This window comes from Equus caballus, chromosome 14 (assembly GCF_041296265.1).
Source record: "Equus caballus isolate H_3958 breed thoroughbred chromosome 14, TB-T2T, whole genome shotgun sequence".
Classification (NCBI taxonomy): domain Eukaryota; kingdom Metazoa; phylum Chordata; class Mammalia; order Perissodactyla; family Equidae; genus Equus; species Equus caballus.
Genome location: NC_091697.1, coordinates 58,734,382 through 58,747,621, shown reverse-complemented (window position 1 = coordinate 58,747,621; position 13,240 = coordinate 58,734,382). Strand labels below are relative to the sequence as shown.

Below are 13,240 nucleotides of genomic sequence, written 5' to 3'. Positions count from 1 at the left end.
TTATCCTACCTGGAGTTCACTAGATGTCCTGAATCCATGGATTGGTATTTTCATCCATACTGGAGAATTCCCAGTCATTATCTCCTCAAATATTGCCTCTTCCCCATTCTCTTTGCTCTCTCTTTCTAGAACTCTGATTAGATACGCGTTAGATGTTCTCATTTTATCCTCCACATCTCCTATTGCTTCCTCCTATGGGTACAGGGCAGTCCAGGAAAGATTTTTGAGTGGAGGAATGGCATGCTCAGCTCTGTTTTAGTAAGATCGCTCTGACAATAGCACTGAGAATGGATTGGAGAGCGGAAGAATGGGAAGACCCGTCAGGAAGCTGTCTGGCATTTCCTTTGGTCTTTCTGTGGCCACAATAGGGAGCTTTCTCAGTGAGAAATCTTCACCCAGAACTTGGGATCTCCCCACAGGGCCCACAGAGGAGAGAAGCTACTGGCTCTAGGGTCGGGCACATACCAGAGTGCCATGAGGTTCACCTGGTCTGCCTGAGAGGTCCTAGCAGAGGCTACATTGTGCAAATGTCCATGCTTCACTGTGTCAGAAAGGCCCCAGGGCCTCCTGAGTTGGTTTTTCCACACGTGTGTCAGCACTTTATCAGATGTGCAGACTGCTGTTTCCATCTTCTGTGAGTTCCTAAAATAGAGGGGACATACAATCTCTCTGCTCCTCATGGAGGTGTGCCTCTGCATTATCCCAGACACCAAAGGAAAATGTTCCCTTTTAGTGTGCTTTATGGACTGAATTGTATTCTCCCAAAATTCATATTTTGAAGCCTTAATCCCCAGTCCCTCAGAACGTGACTGTATTTGGATAGGGCATTAGAAATGTAAGTTAAAAGGAAGCCGTTAGGGTGGGCCTTAATCCAATGTGACTGGTGTCCTTGTAAGAAGAGGAGATTGGTCCATATAGAGAGATACAAGGGATGCACGTGTACGGAGGGACGGCCATGTGAGGATACAAGGAGAAGGCAGACATCTGCAAGCCAAGGAGAGGGGCTTCAGAGGAAATCAACCCTGTCGGCACCTTGATCTCGGACTTCCTGCCTCCAGAACTGTGAGAGAACAAGTTTCTGTTGTTTAAGCCACCCAGTCGGTGGCGTTTTGTCATGGCAGCCCTAGCAAATTAAAGGTGTACCTTGTTTTATTGTGCTTCACAGATGCTGCGTTTTTCACACCACCCTCCACCAGTAAAAAGATTATGACTCACTGAAGGCTCAGATGATGGTTAGAATTTTTTAGCCATGAAATATTTTTTAACATTTTTTTTAAATAGTTTTAAATTTTTAAATTTTTTTTTAAATCATGAAATATTTTTTAATATTTTTAAGGTATGTACATTGTTTTTGAGACATAATGCTATTGCACACTTAATAGACTACAGTATAGTGTAAACATAACTTTTATATGCACCGGGAAACTAAAAGATTCATGTGACCTGCTTTCTTGCAATATTTGCTTTATTGCAGTGGTATGGAACTGAACCCATAATATCTCTGAGGTATGCCTATAACACAGTGTGCACCTTGCTTCAGCTCTGTATCTTCAAGCTGCTAGTTCATCGGCAGAGCAGGACTGGACTGGGCTTGGGGAAATTAGTTCTTTGAAGGCCCTGAAGGCAGTTTTGCTGTTATATAATAGTGATGAGGGAGGGGGTCTTCTCCACCGGAATGTGGCCAAGTCAGATGGTTCCATCTCAGTGCTTTGTTCAGATTTCAGGGGCACCTGGGCCACTTCCTCCTGGTGTTCTGAGTATTGACTTCTCTGCTTAGAGGTAGCTAATCACATGGAAATTTTAGGTTTCTGTACTTGACTCTGTGCAAAAGTGTTTGGAGGAAGATTGCTTAACAAGCACCTGCCTAGGTTGCCTGAGTATCTGTGGTGCATCACTTGGTCCCTGGTTTGGGATGACTGAGATTTAAGGGATGATATGAAAGTGGTCTAGTTTATTAGGAACAAGTTGTCAGTTTGCTGGCCACAGCCCTGAGCATTTCACATTGAAGATGTTGATTATATCGGCTCTCACAGGTTTATTTCGGAAAAGGGCAGGGTCTGTTCTCAAGGAAAGCAAGTTTTCTTTGTTTCTGTTAACAACCATAGCACCAGCTACAGATCTAAGTAAATACAGGTGTAGTGACTATGAGTGAATTGAGTGAGTTTCCTGTCTCTGCATATCTAGTCTTATGGACCTGGATTAGCTTCTACTTACTCACTGGGTCAGGTGGATAGATTGGGAGAAAACAGACCTCATGATCTAGTGAACTGATAGACAAGGTCCAAACCAAAGAAACATGCCTGTACCTCCTCTAATGCAGACTGGAATGCAAAAACAGCAGCAAAGATAGAATTCTATCAAGAAGCACATTCTACCTTCACCACCCTTGCTCTCCACCTTTGCTCTCCCTCCTTTCCTCCTCTTGCAGGCACTTAAGGGTGCCACTAACTGTGCTGAGGATGACAAACAGCCTGGTCTGCCATCTTATCTACTTCACTGATTTCTTAAGGCTTCCTCAGAAATTATGGGAAGTTTTTGAATGACATATACCAGCATTTGAATTCCAGCTGTATCATGTTTTAGCTATGTGACTTTGGTCAATAATTTAAACTCTGAACCTTTGGTTCCATATCAAAAAAAAAGGAATAATACTATCTCACATTGGCTTGTGATGAGAATTAACTGAGATAGTGATCTAAAGTGTCTAGGAAAGTCCTAACCCATAGTAGGTGATCAGTAAACAGTAGTTTGGTCCCCTGTCTTGGCAACACACTGCAACATCGTGAACATTTGTTGAGGGCCTATTGTGTTAGATATTAGTGATATTCTCCGATATTTCTGATCCTCCTCTCTTTCTGGCCATATGGGAGAATTGTATGCCCCCTGCCCCTTGAAGTTACTCATGGCAGTATGACTTGCTCTAACCAATGTGATGTGAGAGGAAGTAGTTAAGAATTATTGTGTGATTCTACATGACTCTTGTTCTTGCCAAGGGAATTGTAAAAGCAATTGTTGATATGGAGGCACCATAAGATGGAAGCATCCTGGAATGCTGAGCCAACACATGGAGGACAGTTTTTCTGAAGGTTGCCCAGAATCACATCCACAGTGGACTCTGTGTGATTAAGAAACAGACTTTTGTTGTCTCCTGCCACTGGGATTCAAGGATTATTTGTTACGGCAGCATCACCTAGACTATCTGACTAATACATATACAGAGATGAATAAGATGGATCTGAAAGCACAGCAATTTAAAAACAAGATCTCTACATGAAAAGATGTTCAACATCACTAATTATTAGGGAAATACAAGTCAAAACCACAATAAGTTATCATTGCACACCTGTCAGAATGGCTATAATTAATAAGACAAGAAATAACAAGTGTTGGAGAGGATGTGGAAAAAAGAGAACCCTCATACACTGGTGGTGGAAACGCAAACTGTGCAACTACTGTGGTAAACAGTATGAAGATTCCTCAAAAAATTAAAAATAGAAATACCATGAGATCCAGCTATTCCACAACTGGGTATTTATCCAAAGAACATGAAATCAACAATTTAAAAAAGATATATGAACCCCTATGTTCGTCTCAGCATTATTCAAAATAGCCAAGACTTGGAAGCAACCCAAGTGCCCATCAAGGAAGAATGGATAAAGAAGATGTGGTATATACAATGGAATACTACTCAGCCATAAAAAAGACAAAATTGTGCCATTTGTGACAACATGAATGGACCTTGAGTATACTACACTATGCAAAACAAGTCAGACAGAGAAACACAAATACCATATGATTTCACTTATATCTGGAAGATAAACAAGCAAACAAACACATAGGTAAGGAGAACAGATTGGTGGTTACCAGAGGGGAAGGGGGACGAGAGAAGGTGAAAGGGATAAAGGGGCACATATGTATGGTAACAGATAAAAACTAGACTCTTGGTGGTGAACACGATGCAGTCTACACAGATACTGAAATATAATCATGTACACCTGAAATTTACACAATGTTATAAGCCAATATGACCTCAACAAAATAAAATAAAATAAAAAATAAATAAAAATGGAAACAAGAGCTCTGATAGAGGAATATTCAATGTAATGCAGGACACTGAGAAGGGAGCGACTAATACTCCTGGGCTAGGCAGGGAAAGACTCAAAGAGGAGGTAGCATTTGAGCTGAACTGTGAAAATAAAGAGAGAGGGGTAAATGAAAACCTTAAAGGATAATGACATGTTCCCTACGTGAGAAAAGACAGATGTACTGAGACGGTGTGGGCAAAGGCACAGAGGTATGAAAATCACGGTGTATTCTGGAAAGAATAAGAGCTAGCATTCCCTACGGAACATCTCTCTGGTCAGTGTTTTCCAAGTAGAACATTTCTTCACAGAATGTATGTGCCTTTCAACACAATGCTTTTCCAGTAATATTTATATAGGAAAAATATTATATTTATCTCTTCCAAAATTGATACATTTTTTTAACAAAGTGATGGGGGAGCTGAACAGAGAAAGCCTAGATTCACTTCAAATATAATTAGTAGCATATCAAAGTTCACGGAAGACAATCGGAAAGGCTCTGAATGTCAATCAAGGGGACATGTAAGCATGTTAGACAGACAAAGCAGCCATATTAAAGGTTTAGTGATCAGAAAGTACTGTTTTAAATATTTTACATCCTTATTTTACCACAATTTATTAAATAAATACAAAAAAATAAATTATAAAATATTTTACAACCTGTTAGCTTCTTGCTTATATACAGGCATTTTACTGTGTTTTACGTTTTGGAAAATTGGTTGAGGATTTTGGATTGAGAGGTAATGCACTAAAAATGTTCCCATTTAAAATAATGGGAATGAGGCTCCTGGTTAGTGTTTTCTTGAAAACAATGTTACGTGAGAGATGCTTGTGTTTCTGTATGTCAGGTCTCGGAGGGGACAGAGGTATGACTTGTGAAAGAGTCTGGACCTGAGATGATAGTGAGCTAGAGGTTTTTATGCTCATTGGTGACATGTGGACATGAGTGTGTTTTATCAGCAGTCTTGACTTAACAGGCATGGAAAGAGCCTGAATTAGAGAGCTGGTGATGGCTGAGTGTTCTTGAGAGGTGAGGGCCTCAACTGAGGCAGTGAGGATGGAGAGGGAGAATTGGAGAGACACTTCAGAGGCTGAATGGTGGATGGAAGAGCACAGAGGGTAAAAGTCACAGAGTTGTCCCAAAAGGTGATGGGGAGATAGTCATGGTTATATTAGCCAAGATAGGGAACCTCAAAGGAAGAGGAAAAGAAGGACAAGGAGGAGCAGCAGCAGCAAATTTCAGGGGAAGAGGATGGCTGACAAAGAGTGACTCTGGGTTTGGATGCATTATGTGGAGGTGTTGTCTGGGACCGTTCCTCTGTGTCCCTCCCAAAACCAGCCTAATAGCTCACACTGGCTCCTCCCACTAGATAATAACAATGACATCACTAAGACGTAGTGAAAATAGATGCTCTGTTACTAGAATAATCTTTTGAGACGAAAAGCAAGACTCAGACAGCATTGCTATAACCTGGAGACTGCCGAGTCTCTCTCCTTTCATGCCTTGGGTTCTGGAGCCCACAGTAGTCAGCTGTGGGTGAGGGAGCAGCTGACTTGCAGGAACCCCACTCCATCTGGCCAGGGGCCATCAGGATGGCTTTGCTTCTACAGGGAAAGTAGAATCAGCTGCAGAATCATAGTTTCTACATTAAAAACCCTTGGTACATCTAAGAAGCCCCATTTCAGTTAATTGTGTACACCCTTGATTGCTTTTAGCTTCTCTGAGACCTGGCGGATTGGGAAGAGTTCATTAGAGGGACTTTGAATAGAATGTTCCAGTCTTAAATCCACATTAACTACATGGGACCTTGATAAAGAAGTGGGAATATGGCCTTTATTTAGAGACAATATAACTCTACAAGAGCAGGGAATTTTGTCTGTTTTATTCACTGATGGATCCTAGTCCCTAAAATAGTCCTGGAACATATGGGAGCTCAGTAAATATTTGCTGAGTTGAATTAAATTGACATTCAGCCTCTTTGAAAATTGAGTTTCCTGTTTCCTGTCAGTTTCTAGAGCAGTCAGCATGGTGGCGTGCTGACCCATCTTCCTCTTCGTTGGCTCAACTCTTGGGGCTTGGTGAGTGCGCTCGTTGTGGGCCTGGGCCATGGCAGAGTGCTGACCACCATGCCTGGGTTTGTGCTGGAAGGAAAACATATCTTCTTACACAGAGGGAATTGCATTCTCTCACCTGAGAATCTGTGTCTGACTGCTCTGGCCCCACTCCCATCCCCAGAAACAGTAGGAGTGGTTGCTTCACACAAGCAATCAAGCACACACATGCAATCCATGCAGATAGTGCCCAGGGAAATGCACCCATCTGTAAAGACCTTCAGCACATGTCCACAACGGTATCCCAGCACGAAGTGTAGGGCCTGTGATCAGTAAATGACTGAAGGAATCAATGTCATTGCTGAATAATGTTACTGGATCTCTCCTCCAGGTCTCAGTTTTAAAATATAAAGAACATATTTTCTGGATCCTTGAGAAATTTTTTTCAAGCAGAGGACCTCCAATTATGGTACCAATAGTCACAAGGAGGCATATTGGTGTTGTTCTGCCTGATGCTGCTCTGCCGTTGGGAATACAGCATGGTGGGTGCCTCTAGAACCCAGCCTTCCCGATACAACTGCCCACCAGCGCTTCTCTGCTCCTTTTGTTATGCCACAATGTCGGGTGAGGTGAGAACTCCCCCCAAACCACAGCGCTCTGGGCTCCACAAAGAGGATTTTTGGCTCCTTCCCCGAACCGGCAGTGGGATTGGTCTGCCAACTTCTTCTCAGAGGCTGGAAAGAGACCTAGCTACAGATTCCTACACTGCCCTCCTCCAAGGGAAGGCTTGAAACTCATTTTAATTCTATGGCCAGTCCTAGAAGGTCATTTCATTCATTCATACATTCATTCATTAATTTATTCATGCATTCATCACCTACCATTTAACTTGCACCACCCTAAGTTCTGGATACATCGTGGAAAGGAAACCAGGCTCAGCCCCTACCCATGTCCCTGCTGCCCACATCGCTACGAAGTCCTGCTGGATCACTTCCACTGTGGTATGCCAAGCGGCCCTGCGACTTCTGCCACCAGGGAGATGGGCCTGTTCAGCTGGCACACATGCAGACCCTCCCTCCAAACTTGGCATGTTCTCACAGAGACTGTGCTCACTTCAAGAGTAAGAGACAAAGGCCAGCAACAAATCGAACCAGAGTTGTCTATTTTTGTTTTATTGTAACATGCAATAAATATTAAATTTCCAAATTCTTAATAATTTCATAAATAATATTTAAGTTAACAGACATTTTACAGAATGTTACGTTAAATAAGATAAAAGCCTATATCTGTTTTGCCTTGAGCAAACTGGAAGAAAATACTTCAATGATTCCGATATCTGAAATATATCTCAAATATTTATGCTTTCTGCCTGTGTGACGTGGGAAAGTAGCAGTGTGCCTGAAATATTTACTTTGCCTCTGAAGTTTAATTACACCCAACATTAAGGTCCCACCCTTGATTGGCCCTCATTCTCATTGCAATAAAACATCTTCTCCCCTTCAACATCTTTCACTACAATAAGCCAATTTAGTCTCAACTTTCCGTTGTCCACTCAGTGTTTATTACACCAAGAAACTCCTGCAGGTAGTCTAGGAATTGTTTCACTCTCCATCTTTCTCCTCCACACTTTTTCTGTGAAAAGAATAGGCAATAGGTATTATAGGAAATTGTCAATTCCTGTAAAAATAGGCACAGCCAGACAAATATACTTAAGTTTCCACTAAATGTTTTGAACTTACTTTTTGGAGGTCTATGTATCCTTTTATTAAAGACAAGTTTTGGAATAGTTTGGCCACAGCATCCCCTTGGACAGTTTGATTCTTCAATGTGTCTATTCCCTGAAAGACTTCTTCAATGCAGAGTTGGTGCTAAATGAGGAAGATTTTAAAAACATAAATAGTCAAAACAGAGTGTAAAAATTGGTCCAAAAAGTTAGAATTTGTTTTGTGGTATTTACATGAGTCCCATTCTCCAAAGTTTTTTACTTGTTACTTTCCCAGGTGGCAAATCACCTCGGGCTGAGATATAATTTCCAAAAGTAAATGAAGTTTATATAATTACTGAGGAGTTTTACAAAGGATATAAATTAAGTACTTAACCAAAAATCAAATGTTTACGAAGTGTAATGCAACTACCTTACTGATTGACCTCACATCAGAGTTTCCTTTTCTAGTTTTAGCTGGTAATTTTATTCTATTTAGACTAATTAAATCATATGTTTGACATTTTAATAGACCATGACATACTCCAAATGTATATAATTCCATTATATGGCCATAATCATTTAAATATGTGGAAATGACTATTACTATAGGGCATTCATTGTATATTTTAATGTCTACTGACCACGATTCTAGAAACATACCCTAAGTTGCTAATACTTTCAGAGAGACACTGAAGTGAGGAAAGCCATAGATAGTCAGAGTTGAATGGAGACTAGGAGGCACCTTTCATCCAGTATGGAATTCTTCTGGAAAGAATGCCTGACATGAGGCTCTTTGAGATGCAGAACTGACAACATCTCCAAAGGGCCTGATCTACTTGTTTAACAGAGTCTATTTATTGTAGAGTCATCCCTAATATTCATAAGTATATACATTCACACCCATACACATAACAACAAAATACAGAAAAATCATATAGTTCCAATGATAACTAATGATTTATAGCTTAAAATATGAAATTTAATTATTCATGCAATCATTTTATTGAATCATAATTTAACTTACATTTTTATGTTCAGGAGTAGGAATCATCAGGTTCTGAAAAGGAAAGGAAATACATTCATTTTTAAAGTACTCTAGCATTCATAACTTTTAATAAAAAGTTTGCTAGTGATATGGTTATCAATTATACATTACTAACAATCTCATCATTTCATTATTAATAACAGATCTTTAAAAATTAATCACCACAAATGATTACCTATGCATTTTAAAGAACGTAGGAATCAAAAACAAAATTACCCCATCGCCTATCAGCAGAGTTCGATGAGTGGAGAGCAGTGTCAAGGTCTCTGCCACTAGTCTGTTCATGGGACTTTCTACAGCAAGGGCACAGACGTAGGCAGCTCCAAGAGCTAGCACACTCAAATGCAGAAGCATTCTCATGACTCTGAAATGTTCAGTGTTTGCCTTGGGCAAAGAAAGTGCATAGTACAAGATTGTATCCCCAACCAATTTATTCTCTCTCTTTGAGGAAATGAATAATTTCTAACAATCAGATAGAGAATGCCTATAGTGGCTATCATGAAACTAAATGTTTCCAATGCCTTGCATGTTAAAAAATAATTTTACTTTTATCTTTTAATAATAATAAAAAATACCTATTTTTCCCCCTTTAAAAACATTTTCCATTACAAAAGAAAATCTTGGGTTGATACATCACTGCCTCACATTTATAGTTCTTAAAATGAGAAGATTGAATTTCCTCTTAAATGATGTGTATAAAAAGTATAATGTAAACTACTAAATAGAATTTTATTTTAAAATACTCAAATATTGGAAATGTGTTTTTTTCAGGTTGACTAAATTTTATCATGGTTGTAGCTAGATTAATCTGTCTTTAAAGGAATTGAAAGTCCTGGTGGGGAGATGGTGATTAGAGCAGACATCATCAAAACTTAGCAGGGTCAAGTTGTGTTCACTGGGATCTCAATTTGGATCCTTTCTGTTGCCAGTGACCAAAATCCCAACCCACTCTGGTTGAAGCTGAACAGGGAATTTATTAGCTCATATAACCAGATAGTCCAAGGTGGAGCCTCCTTTATATCTTGCTTGCCTCAGTGACTTCCTTGACTCCATTCTCAGGCAGTTCTCCCACTGTGGTCTCAAGATGATGTCAAAAACTCCTGGATCTATATGTATCCTGTTCATGAGCAGCAGGAGAAAGAAAACTGTGCTTTTCTGATCGCTCAATCAAAAGTCCTAGAATTCAGCCTCTTTGTGACAAGGGATCACATGTTCATCCTTGAACTGTGGGCAAGGTATAGGATATATTGATTGGCTCTCCCTGGAGCTGGAGGTGGGCTGTATCTCACCCAAACTGCATACCTGAAAAATTGGAGGTCCTAGGTAGTAGTAAGATGGACACAGAAGGCAACCAATAAATATCCAACACAGCTACATAACATACAGGCATGGCCTCTTCTTCACATCCCGCAAGGGTAGGGGTATGCTTTCACACCCTGGGTGGGCCATGTATGAATATGTGTAATCAGGGGAATCAGCCTTGTGTTCCTTAGGTCAGACCTGTAATCCCAGAAGGGAGCAAATGAGACTGCCTTCTAGACCATACACTTCCTTCTTCCCTGGCCCAAGCACACATAATGGAGGTGTAAGCCATTATTTTTTATGGAGAATTTCAATGAGCATCTGAAAGCGGTTCTGTGTTGGTGACCTGGAAGCCCAACTTTAGGATTATCTTGAGCATCTAGGACTGATGGTACCAAATACAAATTGCTATCTAGAACCCTTTTCCAAAGTTGGATAAAGTTCTGTACACGGAGCAGAGGCAGCTGGGAAGTAGACACGCCTTTCACATGCATGTAATCCCAGCTCTGCACAGGTAGGACAAAAATAGTGTAGGACTTCAATGGCAGCCTTCCTGTGTCATGTCTGGTTCTGATTGTGCTAAAATTTTGGACTCTTGGTTAGACATGTCTGATGTGAACACTTGAAAGATCTTTTCCTTGAGACTGCAGGAGAGATACTGGCTCACTTTAGGAGTGAGGTAGGCATCACAATAGACTTGGGTCAAGGTGCTCTTAAAATGGCACTCGCAGAACCAAAGCTGAGTTCTTGCAGGAGCCTTCTCTCCCCGGAGAATTTCATATGAGAGAGTTCACTCTGGTTCTCCTTGGATTCCTTTGGGCTACACTGAGAAAGTGGGGGCTTAGATAAAGGTTTTAGAGGAATGGCCAAGTGACATTATTTTAGTACTTTAAATACACAACGTTTTGCATTTTTAAGTTCTATTATAGGGCTGCACAGGCCATCTAGGTGGCGGAGTACTGAGATACCACTGGACTAGCCTGCACTAAGCAGGAGAAAACTCACCAACTACTCACTATTTTTAGGGGAGTCATCCTGGCTGGCCATGAAAATAAGTGAGATGGGCAGGGTGTAACACAACAAAGATGGTGGGGCTTCAGTAACCTGCAGCTTGCATGACCTGTCTAAAGCAGGTGCTACTCAGCTCCAGCTGATCGTTGCCATGTGACACCCTTAGGCTTATGTTGCCAGATCATCCAGTTTTTCAAAGAAGCCAGAAATCCTGATTATTATGTAAAATACCCTTATTTTTAAATGTCAGTAACTCATATTTTTAAAAACTGTATAGGCTACCACTTTGCAGCCTCTGATTTACAGCATAACTGTGGGTCCCTATTGGAGGGCTAGTTATTAAAAAACCCTCCTATTCAAAGTTACATTTCTCTCTAAAAATTTTAATGTGGTAAAATACACATTACATAAAATTTAACGTCTTAACCATTTTTAAGATGGTTAATGCACAGTTCAGTAGTGTTAAGTATATTCACAATATTGTGCATTCCATTTTCAGAACTCTTTTCATCTTGTAAAACTGAAACTCTATACCCATTAAACAACAACTTCCCATTGCCCCCTTCCCCCAGCCCCTGGCTGTCTGTCTGCTTTCTGTCTTTATGAATTTGACTATTCTAGGTAACTCATATAAGTGGAGTCATACAGTATTTGTCTTTTTTGACTAGCTTATTTCACTTAGCATAATGTCCTCAAGTTTCATTTGTATTGTGGCATGTCACAGAATTTCCTGTAACATTCCATTGTATGATTATACCACATTTTATTTATCCATTCATCCATCAATGGACATTTGGGTTGCTTCCATCTTTTGGCTATTGTGAATAATGCTGCTATGAACATGAGTGTACAAAATTACATTTCTTATAATGTCATGTCATTAACTTTTTTTCTTTGAGTCTGATCTCCCTAACCTGATTGCAAACTCTCTCAGAGCAGGGGCCATAAAATAATGTATTTTAAAGAACTTTATTAATGTTAAACTCCAAACAAAGTTAATGATGTTAATCTCCTGTGCAGAAGAATTCCAAGTAATTTATGCAAGGAAGTGGAGCATAATCCCACTTATGTGTGGGATGCACAGTGATTTCATTTTAAAGAGTACAGTATGGGAAGGGGATTATAAGAGGAGTGACTTTGCAATCGAGAAACCTGGCAAACCTTAGCAAGGTGATCAAGGTCAACATCAACGGTGGTAAGTCAAATTAAGAGCATGTACCCTTAATACGATGTGATGAGAATGGCATTTTACCTCTGTGGTCTTCCTCCCCAAAACCCATAACCTCTGTCTAACCGTGAGAAAAACATCACATATTTTCTCCAAAAACATCACCCAAATTGAGAACAAAATACCTGCCATTACTCCTTAAAACTGTCAAGGTCATCCAAAGTAGGCAAAGTCTGAGAAATTGTCACAGCCCAAAGAAGTCTAAGGAGACACGATGACTAAATGTAATGTGACATCCTGGATAAGATCCAGAAACAGAAAAAGGACAGTAGATAAAACTAAGGAAATCCCGCCAAAATGTGGAGACTAGTAATATGCCACTGTTGTTTCCTCAGTTGTGACAAATGTACCACAGTAACATGAACAATGGAGGAAACTGGGTGCAGGGTACACAGGACCTCTGCAAATCTAAAATTATTTAAAATAAAAAGTTTATTAAAAATAACATTGCATGTTGAAAACAAGTTTATTGTTTTTACTATTATTATTAAAAAGACTTTGCATCCCATAAATATTATGCACTTGGGACCTTTTTCACTTCACACTAGACTGTGGGCTCCTTGAGAATAAGGATTTTAACTGACCTCTTTATCCTCGAGAACCAGACTATTGTAGGCACTTGATTAACGTTTGTTGAATAAATAGCTGAATGAATAAGCAGGCACTTGATTGTATTAGTTGAACAAAATAACGTGAATACTGTGGAAACTCCAAGAGTCTCTTCCTTGGGGCTGGGAGCCTGCAATACGTAATAGGAACAACTTCGGCAGAAATCCTAGAAAAAAGATAGAGAAAACCTTTAAAGCTCAGCTATG

The 13,240-nt window shown here is 40.1% G+C and overlaps 1 protein-coding gene across 1 annotated transcript; it reads right to left on the bottom strand.

Moving 5' to 3' along the window:
* Positions 1-7,667: 7,667 nt before the first annotated feature.
* On the bottom strand, positions 7,668-9,244 carry IL5 (interleukin 5). Its single transcript, NM_001082499.1, is given in 4 exon segments — positions 7,668-7,766; positions 7,874-8,002; positions 8,864-8,896; positions 9,101-9,244. Coding segments are annotated over 4 exon segments (405 nt in total).
* Positions 9,245-13,240: the final 3,996 nt, after the last annotated feature.